The sequence below is a fragment of the Oculina patagonica genome, chromosome 2 (genome assembly GCF_052425735.1).
Source record: "Oculina patagonica isolate OP01 chromosome 2, crgOcupat, whole genome shotgun sequence".
Classification (NCBI taxonomy): domain Eukaryota; kingdom Metazoa; phylum Cnidaria; class Anthozoa; order Scleractinia; family Oculinidae; genus Oculina; species Oculina patagonica.
This window is the reverse complement of record NC_135759.1, coordinates 24,639,173-24,665,134: the sequence shown is the minus strand read 5'-3', so window position 1 is coordinate 24,665,134 and position 25,962 is coordinate 24,639,173. Positions and strand designations below refer to the sequence as shown.

At 39.0% G+C, this 25,962-nt stretch overlaps 4 protein-coding genes and 1 pseudogene across 5 annotated transcripts in view; 1 reads left to right on the top strand and 4 right to left on the bottom strand.

Annotated features, from left to right (window-relative positions):
* Window positions 1-7,299, bottom strand: part of LOC144643699 (uncharacterized) — a 7,513-nt gene extending 214 nt beyond the window's left edge. Inside the window, exons 1-3 of one of the 2 annotated variants that reach the window (XM_078503026.1) lie at window positions 7,237-7,299; window positions 6,440-6,511; window positions 275-4,175 (exon numbers count right to left, since the gene is read on the bottom strand). In XM_078503026.1, the coding sequence (XP_078359152.1) occupies window positions 703-4,164 (3,462 nt within the window). In that variant the 5' untranslated portion in view covers window positions 4,165-4,175; window positions 6,440-6,511; window positions 7,237-7,299 and the 3' untranslated portion in view covers window positions 275-702. Of the gene's footprint in view, window positions 86-274; window positions 4,377-6,439; window positions 6,512-7,236 lie in introns of those variants that run through there. The other variant, XM_078503025.1, reaches the window with a different exon arrangement.
* Window positions 1-9,453, top strand: part of LOC144643715 (C-Jun-amino-terminal kinase-interacting protein 1-like) — a 19,137-nt gene extending 9,684 nt beyond the window's left edge. Inside the window, exon 8 of the mRNA XM_078503051.1 lies at window positions 9,208-9,453. Within this exon, the coding sequence (XP_078359177.1) occupies window positions 9,208-9,271 (64 nt within the window). The 3' untranslated portion in view covers window positions 9,272-9,453. The remainder of the gene's footprint in view (window positions 1-9,207) is intronic.
* Window positions 9,454-9,577: 124 nt separating this feature from the next.
* On the bottom strand, window positions 9,578-19,007 carry LOC144643743 (uncharacterized). Its single transcript, XM_078503080.1, has 5 exons — window positions 18,763-19,007; window positions 16,229-16,813; window positions 12,882-15,390; window positions 10,672-12,282; window positions 9,578-9,957 (listed from the first exon to the last, which is right to left on the bottom strand). The coding sequence occupies exons 2-5, from the start codon at window positions 16,800-16,802 to the stop codon at window positions 9,954-9,956; spliced, it is 4,698 nt and encodes a 1,565-aa protein (XP_078359206.1). The 5' UTR covers window positions 16,803-16,813; window positions 18,763-19,007; the 3' UTR covers window positions 9,578-9,953.
* Window positions 15,420-15,862, bottom strand: LOC144643740 (uncharacterized; annotated as a pseudogene).
* A 3,588-nt stretch (window positions 19,008-22,595) lies between the features above and the next one.
* On the bottom strand, window positions 22,596-25,396 carry LOC144641890 (galanin receptor type 1-like). The gene has a single exon (XM_078500901.1). The coding sequence runs from the start codon at window positions 25,234-25,236 to the stop codon at window positions 24,148-24,150; it is 1,089 nt and encodes a 362-aa protein (XP_078357027.1). The 5' UTR covers window positions 25,237-25,396; the 3' UTR covers window positions 22,596-24,147.
* Window positions 25,397-25,962: the final 566 nt, after the last annotated feature.

Here is a 25,962-nt window from a genome sequence, read left to right as displayed (position 1 = left end):
CCGTGAAGGTAGTTTTCGCTTGGCCACCTCCCCCGGCCTAAAAAGGGTTAAGGTTGCACTGATCAGGTCTTTCTTGCTTAAACACCTAAAAAGAAAAAGTGAACAAAACATTTCTTAAATAGTTTGTTATTTGACTACTGGAGTTAAGAGGAATTTGGTAAAAAGTCAGTTTACATAATCTGAACACAAACTCTTGCAACTGTTGACCGTGCTTTTAAACCCCGGGCAGATAACGGACACCAACATGTAAACAAAATGGCCAGCGGAAGAGAAATGTAGGTCTGCACTCCCTGCGTTTTAAAAGCTCGCGGAATCGACGCAACAAAAAAGGCAAGGTTAATTTTCAAGCACAAGACCCTCCATCCAAGGCGGATGAACATCGACTTTGCTTTCTTGTAACATTACAAGCGCCTGCTTATGTCGAAAACGCATTTAAAAAACGAAAAAGCGTGTGCTGTTGGTTAACACCATGTTTAAAAGTTGATGACGAGAATTTTATCGTTTTTAGCGCATTTACAATACTTTTGTTTAAATGTTGCATTATCCGATGACATGCGCCACACGGTTCTTCCTGACTGTGTCCTACAGAGAATACAATATTTCTTCTCTCTCTTAAAAAAGGTCACTTTCCTTGTATAAGAACCAGGTCAACAACTTACTAAATTTAATACTACAACAAGAATAGCGACCTGTGTCATTAGTTCATTTATGAAACTTACTTTTGTTTCTTAAATCAAATGTCACGTTATCACCAATCAGCATAAAGGGTGCCCACTGTCTCACTTCAGGATAGCCGTTACATCTCATCCACTTCATGGCCTCGTGAAGAGATTCACTGGCACTTTGCCCGCACACAAGGTGCTCATAGAAACGACTCATGAACTGCTCTGTTGCACTGTCCTCTAGAGCCCACAGGGCCGCCAACACTGAGCGTGCACCAGAACCTAAGAATGCTCGAGCTATTCCGACAACTCCCTCGGCTCTAATCTGTCCACGTCCACTGTGGCAACAGCTAAGTACTACCAGTTTAGCACGTAGTCGAACTTGTGAAATGTCAGACATTGTCAATAAGAAGTCTTCTTCTCGTGGGATCCTGTTAAGAGGACGAAAAGGGGCAAGTGCAATTTCTCCTCTTTCTGCATCACCGTGTGCAGCGAAATGTATTAGACTTACTGAATTTATCACTTGAAGTACTGCTTGCTTAGTTGCTTCCTGTCCTAGCAGCGGCCTGACACCCAGCTTTTCTCCTACCATGTTTGCTTCGTTTTCTGCACAAGGCAGTGGCAAAATGTACTTAAGACGCCCCTTGTAACGCACCCTACCAACATCAGGATTTCCCACTATCAGTGCACCAGTCTGACTGTGATAGTCTGCTGGGCTGTCCTGAATGAGCTTGAGAGTCGTTAAAGAAGGAACGACACGGATCCTGAAAGTCTCTGACAAATACTTTCCACTTTCATCAAGTAACGCGGCAAATGGAACGTTGTGCAATGAGCGCTCAGGAACAATGATTATTTCAGGGCCCTCGAGTAAATTCACCACAGGAGCAATGAAATATTTGTAACACAAAGAAAGATACTGTTTGGGTGCTTGGTAATCTGTATAACCTTTTCCAAGACGCAAAGCTTTACGGCTATCTTCCTCACACGACTCAGGCTTCTGTTGAATACATTTTAAAGTTCGGTCTTCGCAATGTTCTTCAGGTAAAATGCCAAAGCCTCTGAAACTTTTGTCAGCAAAAATTGCATCTAATGCATCTAAACCTTCAGTCCTCATTCCATTTACCTTTACATTCCCGAAATGCACGACTTCGCTTGCTTTAAGAACCCACAAATATATACCATCGTAGGAGTACGATAGGTAAACGCAAGTACAATGGCGTTCTTTGTACATGATCCTTTCAATACCAACCCATGTTTGTGGATTAGCTGAGATTTGATTCTCCACAGAGTACTGAGTTGACATTAAATCCGCAAGGGCTCTGGCCCGCCCAAGTTCTGAAACATACAGAGCTTCTTTAAGACTTCCGGCAGAACAGAACATTGCACTGAGTTCCCGGTAAGGATAAACATGTCCATCTGAAAAAGATATCTTAAATTGGTCATTGTCTCGGAGAAAGCCTCTCAAGTCTTCACACTTCTGAATACTTGACAGAAGATACGACAAGGCTTCCTGAATCTTTCCTTCGAAAAGTTTAACCCAGGCAAGTTTGCAAAGGGACATGAACTGTGTCTTAACATCCCCAATCTCTTCACTCAATGCAAGCCCCTTCTTAAGATTTTCTTCCGCCTTTACGCATTCACCAAGGAATTGAAAATCAGTTCCTAGGCTAAGGTAATTCGCTGCTTGTTTATTTCTGTCGCAAATGTCACTTGTAATAGCGAGTGCTTTCTCGTGATAATTCCTGGCCTTCTCATAGTCACCAATTGATTGAAACAAGGTTCCAAGGTTTCCGTAATCAGTTCCTTCCCCTTCTCTGTCACCAATTTCTTTTCTGATCGCAAGTGCTTTCTGAAGATATTCGTTAGCCTTAGCATATTTACCGAGGAAAAGAAACACCGATCCAAGGTTTCCGCAAGAGGAGGCTTCTCCGTTTCTGTCACCAATTTCTTTTCTGATGGCGAGTGCTTTCTTCTGATATTCTTTCGCCTTTTCGTATTGTTCAACTAACTGAAACACGACTCCAAGGTTTCCGTAAGAGTTAGCTTCTCCTTTTCTGTCACCAATTTCTTTACCGATCGCAAGTGCTTTCTCAAAATGTTCTTTAGCCTTTACATAATTACCAAGAGATAGAGACACAGCTCCAAGGTTCCCATAATCAGCTTCTTCTCCCTCTCTATCCCCAATTTCTTTTCTTATGGCTAGTGCTTTCCGAAGGTATTCTTTAGCCTTATCATATTCACCAAATAATCGAAACGCGCTGCCGATGTTTCCGTAAGAGGTGGCTTCTCCCTTTATGTCACCAATTTCTGTTGTTATCTCAAGTGCTTTCCAGTGATATCGTTTCGCCTTCTCATATTCTCCAACTGAGTGAAACACAGTTCCAAGGTTTCCATAAAATGAGGCTTCACCTTTTCTGTCACCAATTTCTGTTGTGATCGCAAGTGCTTTCCCAAGATATTCCTTTGCCTTTTCATATTCTCCAACTGATTGAAACACAGTTCCAAGGTTTCCATAAAATGTCGCTTGTCCTTTTCGGTCACCAATTTCTTTACTGATCGCAAGTGCATCTTCAAAATGGTCTTTAGCCTTAACGTAATCACAAAGGAAAAGAAACACAGTTCCAAGGTTTCCATAAAATGTCGCTTGTCCTTTTCGGTCACCAATTTCTTTACTGATCTCAAGTGCATCCTCAAAATGTTCTTTAGCCTTAACGTAATCACAAAGGGAAAGAAACACAGTTCCAAGGTTTCCGTAGCACAAAGCTTCTCCACGTGCCTTCTTGTAATACTCCTTCGCTTTCTTATATTCACCAATAGACTGAAATACATTTCCAAGATTTCCATAGCTGGGAGCTCCGTTTCTTCCGCCGAAATCTTTTATGATTGCAAGTGCCTTCTCGTGATATTCTCTTGCTTTCTTGTATTCACCAAGAAATTGAAGCACAGTTCCAAGGTGTCCGTAGGATAAGGCTTCGCTTTTTTTGTCGCCGATTTCTTTTTTTATCACAAGTGCTTGCTCGTGATATTCTCTAGCCTTTTCGTATTCACCAACTGATTGATACACCGTCCCAAGGTTTCCGTAACAGTAGGCTTCTAAATTTCTGTGACCAGTTTCTGTACTGATTAGAAGTGCTTTCTCACAGAGTTCTTTTGCTTCTGCGTATTTACTTTGACATATATACCATGTCGCAAGTTTTATGCTTAGCGTGCATTCGTTTGTTCTTTCGCCACATTCGCGGAAAATCTGAAGAAGTTTGCTGGCGTATTTTATCCCATTAGTGTAATCATTGATAATAGAATATCCCTGTACCATTGTCAAATATATTCCCAAGTAAAGTGATTTTATTAATTCATGTTCTTTCATGAATTCTTTGATGTTGAGGATGAACAAACATTCTTTGCATAGCTCGATTGCTTCAAGAACTCGACAGGTGTTGAAAAGGAAATTGGCAACAATGAGGCCGATAGAGATGGCTTGTATAACTTCACCTATGCAGTTCATGTCAAGCACTTCTGTCGAAATAAGGAAATAATACAAGTTATTAAAAACAGTCTGTTTCTCCTTTTGTAAGCGACCGAAACAAATTTTTAATGATAGCAATGACATTTGTTGTGCTTTCAGGTAGTGTTCTATGACTTCGAGGCGTTATCCGCGCAGACTGTCATACTGAACGATGATGTTTTCAAATTTTATTGAATTTTTAAATTGTTGTTATAATAGTGAATTTTGTTATCTTCTTAATATTTTTAGGATGTCTTTTTATATGTCTTTTTAAATTTTTAATTTGTACACGGCCCCACAAGCTTTTAGCTTTATACTTATTACCGTAGTTAAATAAAGTTATTATTATTATTATTATTATTATTATTATTATTATTATTATTATTATTATTATTATTATTATTATTATTCTCAATATAGCACACGCAGTGGTCACTAATGGTTTTTAAAGTGTGACGGACTGCAATCGAGCGGTCCTGGCTCATGGCACAGTGGTGAGTCATTGTGCTTTGTTCTTGGACAAGACACTTTACTCTCACAGTGCCTCTCTCCACCCAAGAGTATTAATGGATACCGATTATCTTTCCGTTAGGGAAACTCGACAAAATACCGGAGATAACCTGCGATATGTTGACATCTTATCCAGGAGAGTGGTTAACCTTCGGTATCAAAAAATCAAAGAAAAGCTGGTAATTTAACATAAACAACATAACTCATATACATTGGAATACTTAGTCTCACGTCTCGCTTTTTTTCTTTGTTTCAGTTTTCTTCGTAATTTAAGTCAGAATACAATTTCCGTACCGTCTGTACATGTGTTTTGTTAGATACTTAGTTGCCAGTAACTATGCTTCAGTACTGTTGTAGTTATATCACTTTAATATTGAACCCTTCTTCAGTGTGAATAAAAACCGTTCCCCGTTGTGTTCTGAGACAATTCTGACATTTTTTTGATATTTATTGCTTCGAATATTAATTCAATCATTTTCAACCAAGCGTCACGCATCACCAACGACTTTCTAGTCCACCCGTATATTTTAGTCTTGTAGTGTTGGTGATACAGGCGAAAAGAACTGTTTCCCTTTAACAGTTTTGATCTGAGTTTATTTAATTGATCATACAAATTATTGTTTCACCTTGAGGAACCGAGAAAAGCCAAAATTACCTATGCTTTATGGTGGAATGAAATTGGTTGTGTGAAAGACTACAGTAAAAACCAGCGAGTCAGAACCTGCATGTGAACACGTCATTCACATAAATTGAACAAAATTTCCATACTTATTACTTTGCCACTTTGCCAAAGTTTCAGACTGTCATGGCTAAAGCCTCAGAAGATAGACCACCCCCTCAGTTGTTGGTGAAATATAATGGGAGACCCTGTCCCATGCCTTAATTGTCCTGAGAAGGTCCTTAATTTCTGAAGAAAAATTTGTATTGCTTTTATAAAATTTTGGGTGGTATTCAGCCTTTTCCTTATAAGAATTTTAAATTCCACTTTAATTACATTTATGTGATTCTATCAATAATGTATATATATTTGATTTTCAACATTGGCATTTACATTGCAACTGGAGTGCTAAGGCTCGTTGGTGTCTCCAAAGAGGATCCAGAATGTCAACTTTTCGTATTTACCTATAAAAGTACATATTTTTAATCGATTTTAGAGTATAAGAATCTATTTTCAAATTTTACGCTTAAGAGGTTCTTATATAGAGGGTGTCTAACTAGCGAATTTTGGCCTAACAGGTTCTTAAAAATTAGGTACTTACCCGCGGGTTTTTACTGTAACTTTCGATTTCCACTGCAATCTTTTGAACACACAGTAACAACAGTAATTTAAAAGGAGTAACGAGTGGTAATATGCAACTTTTTTGAGTTTTTATAATTATGTGTTATGTGTCCTAGTTTGCCGGGAAGATATTTCGAATTGGCATATGTGCGATGACTCTCGAGATCATTAAAAAAAATATGGCTGTTGTTACATTTGGAAAAAGAACGACAAGGGGCACACAGCTTATTAACTGGTGCAATTATCGGTTTTCTCTGCCACTGGAAAGCAAAACTCAGCTGTAAGAAATTGAAATGTCATTACGTTGTATAAAACTATTCGCAGTCGAACCCAATTATTGCTTGTGATTTATATTGCTTCTTATTACTATTCGAAACATTTCAGTTGAAGCGCAACCCACAACTCTCTCACCTAAGAAGAGTTTTCAGATACATTGAAGAGGGGTTTGCCCTGTATTAAGCGTATGTCAACACTGTGTCAACTCACCACTTCTTTTTCGTTGTGTGAAAAGCTATACTACAAAAGTAAAATCGTCAGTTACAACAGCAACACTCTTGTCTGAAAGATAAGAACAAAGCGGCACCGGTAAATCCAGGGTTCTTTAGTATACATTTTAACTTCTAACACTACGCGACCAAAATCGAACAGTAGCTATTAGTTGACATCTATTTGAGTGAAGATAAAAATCTAAATCCTTATTTATAACTTGTTAGCTCGGGCAACCAAAGAAGGATGCTTCAGAATTAAATTGCTGAGGCTGATCTTTCCCAATTTAATATAACAGGTTCATTTATAAATATTTCAAAACTGGTGCATATTAAACTTAACGCAGCGTCTGTGTTTGTGCAGGTACAGGTAAACTAGATACCGAAACTGAACAGTACTGCATGAGAGAAAATTATAGAGTTGAGACCGCGAGCATTACATAACAAAATCCTACCTTCGCGAGGTCTGGGAGCCGAAAAATAAATTCTTATAGTTACAAGCACCTGCCCGAACATTGCTTCAGTTTTAATAACGGAACAGAATAAATGTTAATTATAGTAAAATCCCGATTCTCGCACTCTCGCTTTCTCGAACCTTCTGATAACTCGAACCAAAAGTCGTTTCCGTTAGATTTGCTTCGCTCAGTCGAACACCGCAGTTTTGCCTCCTGATTTCTCGAAGTCTCTATTTCTCGAACTAATTTTCGTTTCCCCTGGGGGTTCGAGAAATCTGGATTCCACTGTATAAACACTTTTCATCGATTGCTTGGGATCTTGGCTTAAACTTACTGAACTTACCGTTCTGTGAAAAGTCCAAGTCGAAATGAAATCCAAGTTAATCTGCGCGGTCAGTTAAACCCGAGTTTCCTTCAAAAATAATAATGACCCAAGCAATTCTGAGAGTTTCTAACCGTGTATTTAATTTCGATTTCGACAGGAATCTTGTCAATACATAATAAAGGTATCACTGTAAGGGAAGAAAAGAGAAGCTATTTGACATTTCAAACGCAACCCCTACACATTCGAACACATTGAAAATTTCCCTGAGCTTGATATCTTACTATCACTGAGTTTGAGTAATTCAGCAGAGTTGGAGCAGACTTTTGGTCATTGCTACACTCAGATACTTTGATTGCATGATTCTAGCGTCGTATCTCACTTTCCACTGCGTTTCAGTTTTCAGTCGTCGTAATTCAAGTCATGGAGCATAGTAGTTACCCTGTGTGTTTTATTACAACTGTGCGTAGACCTATGACTCACACGATTAGCAATTTTCGAGAATACTGACCATCGTTTAGTTGGGGTGGGGTGGGAGAGAAAAGGGGTCCCTATTGAAAAAGCCCGACCCTCCAGGTCAGGGACATTTTCCCTTCTGTTTCCTTCCCTCCTTTACTCCTCCAGATAATTTTGATACCTGAAGGCTCGGGGATGCCATTTTCCGGCTTGACTGTATTTAAGGATAATTTTCAACTAGTTATTGTTTCAGCTACTGCAATCACATCATCTTGCCTATCGGTCACTGACAATTACATAATTATTAGCTGCAGTGAAATCCTCAATATAACAATCTAACCATTTCTCTGGGATTTCTAGTTAAATTGATTGGATTTATCCTCAAAACAAGCAGGAATTCCATCAAATTAATCATAAAAAATCATGTAGCAACCCATTGAAATTAAACAGAAGTGCAAACAATATCATTGTCTCATCCCTTATAAAAAAAAAACAAATATAATGCTTCACCGCTGTTGCTTCTTTCTGTCATTATAGGAAACTTCAGCTCCATCTTATTACTTTGCGCTGAAGAATGTAACATTTTGCAGGTTTTGTGGTTGTCATCCACAAAATGTAGGAGAAGTTAAACAAGTTGCTTTCTGTCTGGAGTATATTAACCACAAAGAGTTCGTCTTTAAAACGTATGGGGATCATTTTAGCTCAAATTGACCCGAACTTTTCTGTCCTTACTTGCTGTTTGTCTTTGACTACAAATTCTTCACATTTTTTACGACAATAGAAAATAAGGAGACAGAGAGGGACACTCCCAGCCCAGGATTTGTTTTTTGTGTCACATGTTTTTATGTCGGAATATTCAACCAGACCAGTGACAAAAGTCATGGGGTATGGGAGGGGTACGTCCTGAAGGGAAAAGGTTTATTTGTTGTTGTTGTTTGTTGGCCTGTTTTTTGTTTGTTTGGTTAATTATTGGCCTCCTGATGTGGAAAAATAGTTGTAAGGTTATCACAAATTATCGTTCTTTTATATGAAGTAGCCCTGGCAACCTGAAAGTATGCAATTCAAATGAGATTTACTTTTCCCGTCTCGTTACGATCGTACGTTGCGTTTTTCTAGTCTGTGCTTACCACCTTGTCAAAGTAGCATTTCCTTTACAGCGGACACTAGGTAAATGTTCCATGTGCACGTGCGAGAAACTTACGTCATTCATTAAATATTAATTGCGTTGTTTTTCACTATTCAAAGTCAATTTAAATTGGTAATAAAAACCCTCGGGATGAATAAATGATATCCAAATAACTGTATCAAAGACAAACACGTGCTATCCTTTGTGCACTCTACTCTAGTCCGCGGCAGCGAGCGGTTGCACTCCGCGCACCCTCCCTGCTAGGAAGCCGGTTTGCAGTCTCCGCGATCAGCCTGGCGATCTACTGAGCCTGGTTTTGGCTTGTCCCAGTCCAGAACGATTCGCCATAGCTTATCTACAGGTCATGGATAACAATACCCAGGGCAGGATATTACACCATTTGTCAACAGGTGTGTCTTCAAGAAGTTTTACCCTGAATTTCTTGACTACCAACCTGCCATAGTGGACTTTTAATAAATGTTCGCTTTTTTAATATTTCACGCTCTTAATACTCTGTCACAATTCCCAGTAACACTAACCTTTTACATTAGTTGATTTAAGAAATCGACATTGAAATGATAAGTACAAAAAGTTGTTCATGAAGTTCCAAAATTCAGGTATATTACATTTCTCCCGTAATATTTACTCTATTTCCACATAGTTTTCTTTCTGTGGAAGTTCATAACCTAACTTCATATTTAAGTTAGAAAAAAGTAACATTCAGTAACATAGTGAAAACTGATTTTCAATTTAGAATAAAGGAAATAAATCGATAAAGATAAGAATCACGAATGATTTGTCGACCGCATGTCCTGAACTTCAGTTTCGTCCGAGGACCAAGTTCCTTTGGCAAATCTTCGTAATTGGAAGATTGTGCAGGTAACAGTTCTTAGCCCTAGAATTCCCATCCATTTCAAAATTATCGATAAAAACTGTGATAATTACAAATTTCTAGGCACGAAAACATTCATGACTAGGTCTTTCCGAATGGTTCTCAGATAAATTTCAGAAAAATCACATAGCCTGAAGGCATATGTTTATATATCAAAAAAGTTATTAAATGTTAAAGTCCGCGGGGGCAGATTCCTCCGCTTGCCTTCCTCTGGACCGGTCGGCATAGGGTTTGGATTAGACTGATGAGGTCTTCCTTGCTCATTCAGCTAAAAGACAAAACAAAAAAAATATTTGAACTGGCCGATCTCCCTTTCCTAATTTCTGTACAATGCCGGAGTACAAAAGGAGACAACGTGGCTATCAAAACTGTAAGCCTTGGCCTTCTGTTCCACGGCACATCCTTTTCCCCTTCCCCATACCCACCGCCCCCCTCTCACCTCCCTCCGAATTGATAACTGATAACCATGCTAGCTCCTGGTAATTTCTACTCCAAACACTGATTATTCTCTCCTGATGGCAAAGATGGGACCTAACGACTTGCTGTATATATCTATTAAAAAAATTGACCGCCAACTTAAAACATTGCCCCTAAAGGTTTTTTATTTTACATTAATGAAGATTAACAGTTCAGAGGAGTTAAAACAATTTAGCTCCAGTTGGGTGGCTCAGCATGATGAATACAATACTTCTTTCTGATTTAACACATCTCTTAAAATAAATCAAATTGAAATACCATACAACCAAGTTATTGTTACAACAATCATAGTGTCCTGAACCCTTAAATCTCAAGCGGTGATGAATTTCTAAAATCTCTTTACCATTCATACTAATAAACTCAGAATAGAATAAGAAACGGTATGAAACTATAAAACATATTCATGTTTTAAATATAAGTACTTTTTAAGTCTCAAGAAAAAAGTAGTCTCAATAAACGTTTGTCGCTTGTAAGGAAATATGATCTCTTCCTTTATGAAACTTACCTTCGTTTTCTAAAATCAAATGTCACGTTATCGCCAACTAGCATAAAGGGGGCCCACTGTCTCACTTCAGAATAGCCATTACATCTCATCCACTTCATGGCCTCGTGAAGAGATTCACTGGCACTTTCCCCGCACACAAGGTGCTCATAGAAACGACTCATGAACTGCTCTGTTGCACTGTCCTCTAAAGCCCAGAGGGCCACCAACACTGAGCGTGCACCAGAGCCTAAGAATGCTCGAGCTATTCCTACAACTCCCTCTGCTCTAATCTGTCCACGTCCACTGTGGCAACAGCTAAGTACTACCAGTTTAGCACGTAGTTGAACTTTTGAAATGTCAGACATTGTCAATAAGAAGTCTTCTTCTCGTGGGATCCTGTTAAGAGGACGAATAGGGGCAAGTGCAATTTCTCCTCTTTCTGCATCACCGTGTGCAGCGAAATGTATCAGACTTACTGAATTTATCACTTGAAGTACTGCTTGCTTAGTTGCTTCCTGTCCTAGCAGCGGCCTGACACCCAGCTTTCCTCCCACCATGTTTGCTTCGCTTTCTGCACAAGGCAGTGGCGAAATGTCCTTAAGACGCCCCTTGTAAAGCACCTTACCAACATCAGGATTTCCAACTATGAGTGCACCAGTCTGACTGTGATAGTCTGCTGGACTGTCCTGGATGAGCTTGAGAGTCGTTAAAGAAGGGACGACGCGGATCCTGAAAGTCTCTGACAAATACTTTCCATTTTCATCAGTTAACGCTGCAAATGGAACGTTATGCAAAGAGCGTTCAGGAACGATGATAATTTCATCAGAGCCCTCGATTAAGTCCGCCACAGGAGCGATGATCAATTTGTAACACAGAGAAAGATTCATTTTGGGTCCTTGGTTAGCTGTATAATCCTTTCCAAGATGCAAAGCTCTACGACTATCTTCCTCACATGACTTATGCTTCTCTTGAAAGCCAATCAAAGATCGATCTTCGCAACGTTCCTCAGGTAAGATGCCATAACTCCTAAAGCTCTCGTTAATAAAAAGTGCATCGAGTGCATCTAATCTTTCGTGGACGGTGCGCACAGTTTCATCTACCTGCACATTTCGGAAATGGGTTAATTCGCTTGCTCTGAGAATCCACAAAAATATTTTGTGAAAGGAATAAGAGAGGTATAGGCAAGTGCAATTACGTTCTTTGTACATGATACTTTCAATACCAACCCATGTTTGTGGATTAGGTGAGATTTGATTCTCCACAGAGTACTGAGCTGACATTAAATCCGCAAGGGCTCTGGCCCGCCCAAGTTCTGAAACATACAGAGCTTCTTCAGGACTTCCGGCAGAACAGAACATTGCACTGAGTATCCGGTAAGGATAAACATGTCCATCTGAAAAAGATATCTTAAATTGGTCATTGTCTCGGAGACAACCTCGCAAGTCTTCACACTTCTGAATACTTGACAGGAGATACGACGCGGCTTCCTGGATCTTTCTTTCGATAAGTTTAACACATGCAAGATTACAAAGGGACATGAACTGTGTCTTAACATCATCAATCTCTTCACTAAATGCCAGCCCCTTCTTAAGATTTTCTTCCGCCTTAACACTTTCACCAAGTAATAGAAAACTACTTCCCAAGTTTAGGTAATTTACTGCTTCTTTACTGCTGTCGCAAATGTCTCTTGCAATAGCAAGTGCTTTCTCGTAATATTCTCTGGCCTTTTCATAGTCACCAATTGATTGAAACACTAATCCAAGGTTTAAGTAGTCCGATCCTTCTCCTTCTCTGTCACCAGTTTCTTTTCTGATTGCAAGTGCTTTCCGAAGATATTCGTTAGCGTCAGCATATTTACCGAGGAATAGTAACACGATTCCAAGTTTTCCGCAAGAGGTGGCTTCTCCTTTTCTGTTACCAATTTCTTTGTGGATCGCAACTGCTTTCTCGTAATATTTTTTAGCCTTGACATATTCACCAACAGATTGAAAGGTACCTCCAAGTGTTACGTAAGAGGATGCTTCCCCTTTTTATCACCAGTTTCTTTTCTGATCGCGAGTGCATTCTCAATATACTCTCTTGCCATAACATGGTCACCAGAAAATTGTAACCCTCCTCCAATGTTCCCATAACAGGAAGCTTCTACTTCTCTGTCACCAATTTCTTTGCTGATCGCAAGTGCTTTCTCTAAATGTTCTTTAGCTTTTAGATAATCATCAAGATATTGGAACACCGTTCCAAGGTTTCTGTAACAGGAGGCTACTCCGCTTCTGTCTCCAATTTCTTTACTGATCGCAAGTGCTTTCTCAAAATGGTTTTTAGCCTTAACATAATCACCAAGAGAATGAAAAAAATATCCAAGGTTTACGTAATCAGTTGCTTCTTCTTTCTTGTCACCAATTTCTTTTCTGGTCGCAATTGCTTCGGCGACATTTCTTTTGGCCTTGGCATAATCACCAACATAGTTAAAAACAGTTCCAAGGTTTTCGCTAGAGGAGGCTTCTCCTTTTTTGCCACCAATTTCTTTTCTGATGGCCAGTTCTTCCTCGAGATATTTTTCAGATTTCCCATATTCTCCAGCTGATCGAGTCACAGCTCCAAGTTTTCCATAAGATGTGGCTTCTCCTTTTCTGTCTCCAATTTCTTTGCTAATCGCAAGTGCTTTTTCAAGATGTTCTTTAGCCTTAACATAATCACCAAGAGATTGAAACACGCCTCCAAGGTGTCTGTAATCAGCTCGTTCTCCCTCTCTGTCACCAATTTCTTTTCTGATTGTAAGCGCTTCCTCGATGTATTTTTTAGCCTTGGCATAATCACCAACACAATGTAAAACAGCTCCCAGGTTTCCGTAAGAGGAGGCCTCTCCTTTTCTGTCACCAATTTCTTTTCTGATGGCCAGTTCTTCCTCGAGATATTCTTCAGATTTCCCATATTCTCCAGCTGATCGAGTCACAGCTCCAAGTTTTTCATAAGATGTGGCTTCTCCTATTCTGTCTCCAATTTCTTTGCTAATCGCAAGTGCTTTTTCAAAATGGTTTTTAGCCTTAACATAATCACCAAGAGAATGAAAAAAATATCCAAGGTTTACGTAATCAGTTGCTTCTTCTTTCTTGTCACCAATTTCTTTTCTGGTCGCAATTGCTTCGGCGACATTTCTTTTGGCCTTGGCATAATCACCAACATAGTTAAAAACAGTTCCAAGGTTTTCGCTAGAGGAGGCTTCTCCTTTTTTGCCACCAATTTCTTTTCTGATGGCCAGTTCTTCCTCGAGATATTTTTCAGATTTCCCATATTCTCCAGCTGATCGAGTCACAGCTCCAAGTTTTCCATAAGATGTGGCTTCTCCTTTTCTGTCTCCAATTTCTTTGCTAATCGCAAGTGCTTTTTCAAGATGTTCTTTAGCCTTAACATAATCACCAAGAGATTGAAACACGCCTCCAAGGTGTCTGTAATCAGCTCGTTCTCCCTCTCTGTCACCAATTTCTTTTCTGATTGTAAGCGCTTCCTCGATGTATTTTTTAGCCTTGGCATAATCACCAACACAATGTAAAACAGCTCCCAGGTTTCCGTAAGAGGAGGCCTCTCCTTTTCTGTCACCAATTTCTTTTCTGATGGCCAGTTCTTCCTCGAGATATTCTTCAGATTTCCCATATTCTCCAGCTGATCGAGTCACAGCTCCAAGTTTTTCATAAGATGTGGCTTCTCCTATTCTATCTCCAATTTCTTTGCTAATCGCAAGTGCTTTTTCAAAATGGTTTTTAGCCTTAACATAATCACCAAGAGAATGAAAAAAATATCCAAGGTTTACGTAATCAGTTGCTTCTTCTTTCTTGTCACCAATTTCTTTTCTGGTCGCAATTGCTTCGGCGACATTTCTTTTGGCCTTGGCATAATCACCAACATAGTTAAAAACAGTTCCAAGGTTTTCGCTAGAGGAGGCTTCTCCTTTTTTGCCACCAATTTCTTTTCTGATGGCCAGTTCTTCCTCGAGATATTTTTCAGATTTCCCATATTCTCCAGCTGATCGAGTCACAGCTCCAAGTTTTCCATAAGATGTGGCTTCTCCTTTTCTGTCTCCAATTTCTTTGCTAATCGCAAGTGCTTTTTCAAGATGTTCTTTAGCCTTAACATAATCACCAAGAGATTGAAACACGCCTCCAAGGTGTCTGTAATCAGCTCGTTCTCCCTCTCTGTCACCAATTTCTTTTCTGATTGTAAGCGCTTCCTCGATGTATTTTTTAGCCTTGGCATAATCACCAACACAATGTAAAACAGCTCCCAGGTTTCCGTAAGAGGAGGCCTCTCCTTTTCTGTCACCAATTTCTTTTCTGATGGCCAGTTCTTCCTCGAGATATTCTTCAGATTTCCCATATTCTCCAGCTGATCGAGTCACAGCTCCAAGTTTTCCATAAGATGTGGCTTCTCCTTTTCTGTCTCCAATTTCTTTGCTAATCGCAAGTGCTTTTTCAAGATGTTCTTTAGCCTTAACATAATCACCAAGAGATTGAAACACGCCTCCAAGGTGTCTGTAATCAGCTCGTTCTCCCTCTCTGTCACCAATTTCTTTTCTGATTGTAAGCGCTTCCTCGATGTATTCTTTAGCCTTGGCATAATCACCAACACAATGTAAAACAGCTCCCAGGTTTCCGTAAGAGGAGGCCTCTCCTTTTCTGTCACCAATTTCTTTTCTGATGGCCAGTTCTTCCTCGAGATATTCTTCAGATTTCCCATATTCTCCAGCTGATCGAGTCACAGCTCCAAGTTTTTCATAAGATGTGGCTTCTCCTATTCTATCTCCAATTTCTTTGCTAATAGCAAGTGCCTTTTTCAAGATGTTCTTTAGCCTTAACATAATCACCAAGAGATTGAAACACGCCTCCAAGGTGTCTGTAATCAGCTCGTTCTCCCTCTCTGTCACCAATATCTTTTCTGATTGTAAGCGCTTCCTCGATGTATTCTTTAGCCTTAGCATAATCACCAACACAATGTAAAACAGCTCCCAGGTTTCCGTAAGAGGAGGCTTCCCGTTTTCTGTTTCCAATTTCTTTACTGATCGCAAGCGCTTTTTCAAAACTTTCTTTAGCTTTAACACAATCACCAAGAGATTGGAACACCGCTCCAAGATTACCGTAACAAGCTTCTTCTCCTTCTCTGTCACCAATTCCTTTTCTGATCGCAAGTGCTTTCTCGATGTATTCTTTAGCCTTGACATAATCACCAACACAATGTAAAACAGCTCCCAGGTTTCCGTAAGAGGAGGCCTCTCCTTTTCTGTCACCAATTTCTTTTCTGATGGCTAGTTCTTCTTCAAGATATCTTTTAGACTTCTCATAGTCGCCAAGTGATTGAAACACAGTTCCAAGGTTTCCAAAGCAGGAGACTTCTACATTTCTATTACCAATTTTTTTTGCAATCGCAAGTGCTTTTATGAAATATTCTCTCGCGTTTTTATAATCCCCAAGAGATTTAAACACATTTCCAAGGTTTTTGTAGCATGAGGCTTCTCCGTTTCTGTCGCCAAAATTTTTTGTGATCGCAAATGCCTTTTGGTGATATTCTATCGCCTTCTTACAATCACCAACAGATTGATACACAGTTCCAAGGTTTCCGTAGGATGAGGCTTCGCCTTTTCTGTTACCAATATCTTTTTTAATCATAAGTGCTTTCTCGTGATATTCTCTAGCATTGTCGTATGCGCCAACTGAATGATGCACATTCCCAAGGATTTCGCAACAGTAGGCTTCTAAATTTCTGTGACCAATTTCTTTACTGATTAGTAGTGCTTTCTCGCATAGTTCTTTTGCTTCTACGTACTTGCTTTGACGGACATACCATGTCACTAGTTTTAGGCTAACAGCACATTCTTCAGTTTTTTCACCACATCTGTGGTGAATGTGTAGAACTTTTCTAGCGTATTTTATCGCATTTGGATAATCATTAACAATACAATACGCCTGTAACATAGTCATAAATATCCCCTTGTAAAGTGATGTAATTAACTGCTGTTTTTTCATGACCGCTTTGTTGTCGAGGATGAACAAGCCTTCCTTGCATAACTCTATGACTTTAAGAACTCGACAGGTGTTGAGAAGGAAATTGGCAACAACAAGGCCGATAGAGATTGCTTGTATAACTTCACCTATGTTATTCATGTCGAGCACGTCTGTCAAAATAACGAAAGAATACAAGTTAAAAGAATTTGTTTATGCTTTTGTAAGTGATTTAGAAAAGAAGTTCTCAATGATAGTAATGATATTTATTGTGTTTTCTGATAAAGAGTACCTTAAAGCCATCTGGCCCCTAACTCATTAATAGATTCAACAGCAACCGTTTCTTGAGTAAACGTTATCTTATAACGCTTCAATTCTCTGAATTATAAAAAGTCGATTCCTCTAGAACCTATCAGGGATACTGGTCCGGACATGATGAATTACATCATGAATGTCGTTTGACCGGCAGATCACAATTTATGGTGATGTTTTTAAGTTCTTAAAAATTTAACTAGGGGCTAAGCTGAGTGAAGTAGATTATCATCCTATCCCGACACCCGGGGAGGGGGGGGGGGTACTAAAAAACGTTTTATACGGGGAGGTTCCGCCCCGAGGTCCAACCCCTTACCCATTTTATATACCATTTTGACAGAAAGGCACCCCTTTCGTATACCTTTTATTGAAAAAAGGTACCCCTTTCATATACCTACACGACACGGCATATACTTGAAACAAGACGTTTTCTTGACATTTTTATGTAGCGCTTAATAAATTAAGACGATACAGTCACTAGTTGCGTCTGTTCGAAATATTTAATTTAAAGGCCTTTATAAATATCTTAATGACAGAATTTCCTACCCTATCATATACCTAAACTTGCGAAATTCCTACCCTTTTATATACCTGAAGCCCGAAAAAGGTACCCCTTTCGGGCGGAGCCTCCCCGTATAGGACATTACAGGGAGTACCCCCCCCCCCCGGCATCCTATCTAGGGAAGTAACAACGCTCCTAGCTGCTTCATGCTACGGAAACCGGGATAAGGTTCGGCAGCGTACTGGCATGTAGGGCTGTAACCCGGCATTAGCAGAAATCAAGCTGGTAAGAAACGTCTTTATTTTCTGAGGGTTACACTAAATAGCATAGCTAACAAAACTGTGACCCTCTGATTTACAATTATAATAAATAAAATCACGCTGAGAAGAAGAACTAAAACACTAACCTATAAAATGGTATTTAAAATTAGCATTTTACTACTAAAGATCAATTATTATTGACATCATTGTGACTGAAGTTCTTTTGTTATTTTGGAACGGGCTAGGAATATCTAAAATCGAGCTTAAATTTGAGGAGACAATTTACATCGCGTCTTTTTTGCGTATTTTAATATCTGCATATCATTGCTACACGTCTCACTTTTCCCCTTGTTTCAGTTTTCATTGTTAATTCAAGTCACGGGACACAATTTGGTTGCCGTCTGTGTTTTCTTTTCCTTACCACTCGGCAACTAATCTGAATGTAACCAACTTCAAAACTTTCACTGGAATAACAGCTCCCCTTAGCATTAAGTTTATTTATCATAAAAAAGATTATCGCTTCACCTTGAGGACACCGAGAAAAGTAATGATTTTTATTTTTATAGGAAAAACGAAACGTAGGACACGTAATTATTCAGTACTTCAACCTTCAAAAACTGAAATATTCAGAAGGCGAAATCAGGACTGTCTTCAAAATCCAACTGAGAGATTAGTTGTAGTCAGTTGTAGTTTCTCATTATTTAAATCATGTTGTGTTGTTTAGTTTTGCCGCTAGCCTTGTACACGAGGTACCATAAAAAATACAATTTTGAATGTAAAGTACCATACATTTGTACAGGGCACGATGAAATAAATTCTTTAACTATGGGACAAACTCTCGATTTAGACTGAATTTTGAATACACAATAACAGTGTTAATTTAAAATAAGTAATGTGCAGTGAAATTGCACTTTTTCTTATCTATTTTTTCCTTTTTATTATTAACACTTATAGTTAAAAAGCATCCAACAGCACACTTAACTATAAAGATTTTTTTCGATATATTGTATAGGCGTTGCCCTTGCCTAAATGCAATATGTCAACTCACCACTTTCTCTTCACTGCGTGGAAAAAAATACAAAACTAACAGGGTCAGTTTTCAAAGGAACTTTGTCTGCAGGATAAAAAAAATCGGCACCGGTTTAGTCATGGGTTATTAGCCTACGTTTTACCTCTAACATTATGCGGCCGAAATCGACAACGGAACAGTAGCATAAGAGTTCATTTCCTGAGACTGATCATTTCCAATTTTAACATCATAACAAACTAATTACAAATACTTTACTGGCTCGTGCATGTTTAACAGCCTTAAGCCAGCCTTCGTAGCACCTAATTCGTTTAATATGACCAGTTTTATCACATGAACTGAACAGAACAAACATACAAATAACAAGTGCTGACGAAATTCTGGAGTCGTGACTGAGCGGAACATACCTTATCACATGAAATTTTCGCGATTTAGAGGTGCGCATATTTCGCGACACTTAAATTTCGCGATTTTGCGAAAATTTTGTATTTTGAATCACTTAAATTTCGCGTTTTTGAGTAAGGGCCTCTTTACATGAGAGCCGAGATGAGTTTCGTCCCGGGATGAATTCACATGAGCGTGTTCATCCCGGGATAAGTCGTCCCGCCCGAGTTGAATTCATCTCGCCTGTGCTTACATAACATTACATTTCATCCCGAAAAGGACTGTTTACATGGGGTTTTTCGTCACGTTTCATCCCGGGATGACATTTCATCCCGGTGTTTCATCCCGGGATGAAGTCGTCCCGGGATGAACTCATCCCGGGACGAAAACATGTATCACCATGTAAACAGCAACAAGAAAATGACCAGACACCGAGATGAATTCATCCCGGGACGAAAGTCATCCCGGGACGAAAACTCTCATGTAAAGAGGCCCTAAGACACAATTTACATTTCCTTGGTAATATTCTTTTAAATAAAACGACTTCAAAGGAAGAATAACATCAAAATTAAGAAAAACGCAAGGCAAATAGGTCATGCTTGTACGTGAGTTATGACCAGTTATTGTTCTTGAGTCCATTGACGACAACATCCATTAAGATTGATAATTCCTTCCTTCAGTGGTACTCAACTTATTTTTTCTTGATTATTGACATAATGTGAGTCACGTTTTTTATTTTTTTTATTTTTAAACGCAAAATGAAAGCTTATCTTTTAAATCAGTTTTTAATGTCATAACCTCCTCATGCGATTAGTTTTTAGCAATCACTTTTTATAAACAATTTTTAGCATTTTAAGATTTTTATTCTATCATTTATTATATTTATATCGTATTTTTATTTTTTTATTTTTCATTGTCTCTGAAAAACCCCCATGGGGAGTTGACAATAAAACTTGTATTGTATTGTACTTGATTTTCGCGTCATGTTCTGTTCGCGACACTTATTATTCGCGTCACTTTAATTTCGCGACTTTTTTGGAATCGCGAAAATTTCATGTAATAAGGTATTACTTTCTGGGCCGCGAAGCCCTGCGAGACACTGATCTATTTTTCAGGGGCACCCAACGAATCATTTCGGTGAGTATCTGTTCGGAAGGCCCGTTATCCCCGGAAATACAACACCTTTTGTTTTTGTAGAGGTAAAAATGATGTTTTGGGTACAGGAAGACGCCAGCTATGATTTTCGGAAAAGTAACAACAGCTCGCAAATTCGGGTAATGAGATTTTGTTCCCTAAAAGTTTCTGCTATTTTAATATTCAGCTACAAAATCCGAAAAGATTTAACTGTGTTAGTTAACACAAACATCCATTAAAAAGGCCCTAAACGATACGAGAAAACAGTATAACGGCATTCTAAGTCTTTTGACTGAATTTCCTGGTTGAGTGCTCCTGATTTTTATAGTTATACATGCTCGCACGAATATTCCTCTCTTTCATTATAACAAAAATAACTGCAAAAAATAACTGCAAATACAAACTAATTTTCAACAACTACATTAAATCTTGGCTTAAAATCTAGTGTACTTACCGTTCTAGGAGAAGTCCCAATCGAAATGAAATCCAAATTAATCTGCATCAGCTAAACCCGAGTCCCTTTATAATAACAATGACGCAAGTAATTTTCTAACTACAGTAGGATTACATTTCGTTTTCCGCTGGAATCGCCGGGTGGAATCGTTCAAACACACGATGCATGGTCACTGATATCTGTCATTGCTATGCTGGGTGCTCATCTCACTTTCCAATGCGTTTCAGTTTTCACATGTAACTCAAGTCATGGAACAGAAAATAATTACCCTTCGCGTGTTCCTATTACTGTGCTTAGGCTTATGACTCAATCTCTGTCAATGTTTGAGGGGGGTGTTGAAGGGACGGACGGTAAATGAGCGTCTTGAGTACGAGCCTCTAGGTACTGTAGGTCTAACTAAGGCGATATTTTCCAGAAAAATGAACAGAAAAAATAGCATCATTTTCAGGATAAGTATTTCAGCCACCAGTACCGTACCTAGCGGGGGGACAGGGGGGGGGGGGGGGGGGGGCAGTTGCCCACGCCAGGAAAACTAAATTTCTAACATATTGTTTGATTTGGCTGGGCTATTTCTTGTAGTTTTATTGGAGTTTGTCCCCGCAACGGAGTTTAGCGAAGTTTGCCCCCGCAGACAAAAAATCCTAGGTATGGCCCTGGCCACAGTCACGTCATCTTGCTCATTGCCAACATGATATCTATAAAAAAAATGGTGAAGTTAAGTTACCCTTCGTAGCTTAAACAATTGCACTAGAATATTAAATTTGGGAGTAATGGTAGTGCTTGTATGCACGTCGTTCCAACAAAAAAGTGGCAAACATACTCTTTTAGACAACTTTTCAAAATGTAAACTAATTTGCCTACGATTTTCAATTCTAACTACTGCAAAATAATCCCAATAGCTGGAAAACCGTAAAGCATGGATCCGATTAATAAGTTCAGTTCAACTGTGCTTTTGCTCAGGATTGTTCTTTAGTAGAATCATAGTAGAATCATGTATACTTGGGAGAAAGTGACTGATTTATTGCACTGAAAGGTAAATATGTAACGAAACTTTTTTAATAAGAATCTTTCATGTAAATTTCCCCAGTCATTATTTCGCCCGAGGCTTTTTAGACAAATAAATTCGGGCAAATATTAACCGTAAATGAATTTTAAAATCAGCTGTTATGAGTGTTTGCAACTTAACCCTAACAAGAAGCTTCGCAGAAAGGTAAGCGTGTTTTCTCATTTATAGCTGCATCGTTCCTTATCACATTTTGGCTTAAATTATCGTATCCGTTGAACAGGCAGCTCGGGGTTCAAAGTGTCACTGAGCAACTCAGCTTCAAGAGATTATGGTGTCTTTTGACGTAAACAGGCAACTCTTAATCATTCCAGAAAAGTAAGTCACTGTTCGATCGTATTTCAAAAATGGTAAATTTGTTGGTAGAATCACATAACCTCTAGTTCGTTTAGTTAAAACAGTAAAAACTGTGGCAAAATGTGTAAAAAATGAAGATAAACATCCCTTTTTATACATTGTGAATCAAGAAGCGGGACTGTAGAATTCAATTGAAATGGTTGGCGAAGGAGGAATTATGAGGAAAAAATTACGCCGGAAAGTTATAAAAACTTTACAATTAAATGTGCTCTTCATAATTAGTGCAAAATTATTAAATAACCCACCGAAGTATTTCATTGCCCATATGTAGTCTCATTGTGCGTAAAACTCGGGGACAGCTTTTTTGATATTACTCCATAATTATTATACCATCTGAAAATTAATTAGCAAATCTGAAACTTGGCATAACAGTACCCATTTTTGTAGCAGCCCAGAAACACGCTCATTCAGAACATCACAAAGTTTTAAATGCTTTATTTGCAAAACGAAGCACTGCTTGAATCGATACCCAAATTTGCATCAAGATTTAGAAACCATGAAGCCACAAGGTATCGGATGAACTATTCATTTCAGAGAACTGCAACACCAGGATTTCGTTGATTTAGTCGAGTTTATTAGTCCATTCCAACCCTATCAATTTTATAGACATGTTCAAATTTAAGAGGAAACCGAAAAAAATCATAATTTAGACAGAAAAGCAATTCCAACACTAAGAACGAAGTTGAAAGGAGCTATCAAAACAGTATTAGGCCTATTGAAGTAAAGTTGATCGCTTTGCATCTTCAGCAGGAAGTGCTTTTAGATCTGCGCGGTGTATTTTTACCAGAAAGCTTTTTTATTAACGCTGATATTTTAAAATGACATGCCATGGTCGCCGTTCATTTGTCTGCATTTTGAAAAGAGTGCCGAAACATGACACGCGAAACACGGGTCTGTCCATTTCATGAGTTCGAGTTCGAGTTGGAATTTCGAGTTGAGTTTGAGTTCGAGTTAGAATTTCGAGTTCGAGTTAAAATACAGAGTTCGAGTTGCTTGCGGTTAGCTCCACTCTGGTTTGCTTGCGGTTAGTTCCACTCATATTTGCTTGCGGTTAGCTTTCATTTGGTGATAAGGGCGACACCGTGCGTGACCAACTGGGAAAATGTCACCCCATAACTCGAACTCGATATTTCTAACTCGAACTCATAAATTCGATACACTCGCGAAACACAGGTACAGTAAAAACCCGCGAGTAAGAACCTGAATTTTTCCAAGTTAGCCTAAACAGGTTCTTACATGAATGGTAATTAGCAGAAATTTAGGCCGTTTAGGTTCTTAATAGGTTCTTATTGTCTGAAGAAAAATTTACATTGTTGCTAATAGAATTTTAACTGCATTCAGGCTTTTTCTTATATTAAATTTGCATACCAAAAAGTGTTTATGTAAAAATGACTACAACAGAAAACTATTCAAGCATTCTCCCTAAAAGTAAACATTTAAAATCGATTTTTTGAAAATAAGAACCTGTTTCCAAATTTAAGGTTAAATAGGTTCTTATAGAAAGGGGGGCTTACTGGCAAGTTTTAGCCTAACAGATTCTTAAATTTTAGGTTCTTACTCGCGGGTTTTTACTGTACTTCCCTTTGGCGTAAAATTATAAACTGGAATTTTGCCGCCCGTCTGAGAGCAAAAGCATAATAAATATAATCGATGGAAGGTCAAATGGCAAACTGTTACACAATACGTTATCTGACAGGTCGGTGCCTATTCCGGTATAACTACTGAAAATGGATAAATTTTAGTATATATTTACATAGACTTAATTTGAAAAATGTATGTTTATAACATGCTTGTTTTTTTGCTTGGTTTTTGTGTTAATACTTCCACGTAAAAAGGTTTACATTACAAAAAGTGATTTGTGCTGACCTTGCCCTTTGAATTGAAACTGTGCACTGCGCGATATCGTCTTTAAGGTTTTAGAGGGTTTTTAAATAACGTTGACTTTACGATCCGCTTCGCAACTCAAGCGAGCAATGCCACCAAATAACCTCATTGCTGGCTTAATGATCCGTTTTCAAACAGATGAGGTATAAACAATGTTACTGTTTGATGGCTCAGCATAAGTATACATAGTATCACCGTTATGTTGTTTTAGGGATTTGTTCCTATTTGTGTTTGGCCGATTATCTCCGCCAATGTTTAAACATCTGCAAAGCAACGAGGCGGCGCACGTTTTACGCCAATTATGGCGGCGTATCACTGTCCCTCCAAAAATAAACGGGTCGACCAGACTGTTAAAGTACACCAAAGCGTACGCAAAAACCAAGCCGTCGCTGAAATGAGTCCATTGAGCTCCATTTCCGAAGTCATGCCACAGCCACATTACGTGGTAGGGCAGTAAGCATAACGCAAACGCCACGGCGCCTAATAGAAACGTTTTCACGATGACAACATTGGTTCTCGAGCGCTGCCTAACAAGTTTATGAAACTGTCTATTTCCAGCTCCCTGCTTCTTGCTAAATCGTCTCATTTTTTTGTCGTCTAAATGTAATCTGAATCCAATGCACATATAAGCAGGTGCTATCACGCACAGAGGCAACGCATAGAAGAGTAAAAACACACACATGGTGAACACTCTCGGATGGTTCTCGCTTTGCCACGCTTCGGTACAGCTGAGTTCTTTGTGGTTATGCTTAAGAACAGCAATGTAGGGTGACACAAGTGCAACAGATAAAAACCAAGCTGCACATATTGTAATCTTGACAAACCTTACTGTTAACTTTGGCTTGAACGGCGTCATGATCGCCCTGTATCGCTCAATAGCCATGCATGTTAATGTAGCTACAGAAACTGCAATAAGAGCGGTCTGAAACGGGTAGACGACTTTGCACATGAAAGCTCCAAATGGCCAATGCTGCACTAAAATAACAGCCATGTCTAGCGGGATACCAACGGCACAGGTCATTAGGTCGGTAATAGCTAAATTAAGGATGAAATATTCGCTTGGGTTTCGTTGTCTCCTTCTCAGCAGTGCGCCGCACAAGGCTAAATTTGCAACTGTTCCGATGATTGTTATTACCGCGTAGAATGTCACTTGGACAATGGTCAATGTCTCAATATGTGAAGTTTCTGTTAAATTCGACGTCGTTTCGTTTGAGTTCATCGCTGCCAGAGTATCTCTGTTACAAAAAAGACCCTTTTCCACGCAGAAAGTCGAGCTTGTGGATTCTCTGTGGCAAACGTAATCACAAATTGTTATTCATGAGCCTCCTAGAAATTCAAATTTATGAGTCTTTTAAAGCGAATCCAAGCTAGCGTGAATAATTGCTGTGTTTGCCCGTTTGAACTTGACCCAAAATAATTCACAGTCAAAAATCCGCCCACTGGGTAATAACATTATCAGTCCGTTATCAGGCTATTTGTTAATTGCTGCAACTGATCGCCTGTGTCGTTGTCCTAAAAAGTCACCCATTGCAGCGGAGACCATCAATTTATTATTCACCAAGAACAAGAACTTTTTTTTTCCGTTTACGTGACTCAAATTAAATAACTTTCAACGCCGTAGCAAATTTCTCGACCGCGGGGCGGAAAGGATTAGCAGCCCTGGGTGTGGTCTCGCGTGACTTTTACATCCAGTAGCGCGCCCATATTCTCTTTAACGGTAGGTAATATTTCTCTCCAAAATATTATAGCCATCTTATACAGCAAAAATCAGATGAACTGAGAACATTCTCTTCGTTCTCTTTTTTCCCGTCGTTCTCTTTTTCACTTCCCTGTACATGTACGAAGTATTTTAATTACTCAAGAGTCACTTGTGCGAAGTGCTTTTAAAATGATATTGCTCCAGAGAAGCTAACAAATAAGTTTAAACTGTGCACAGCTTCAGTTG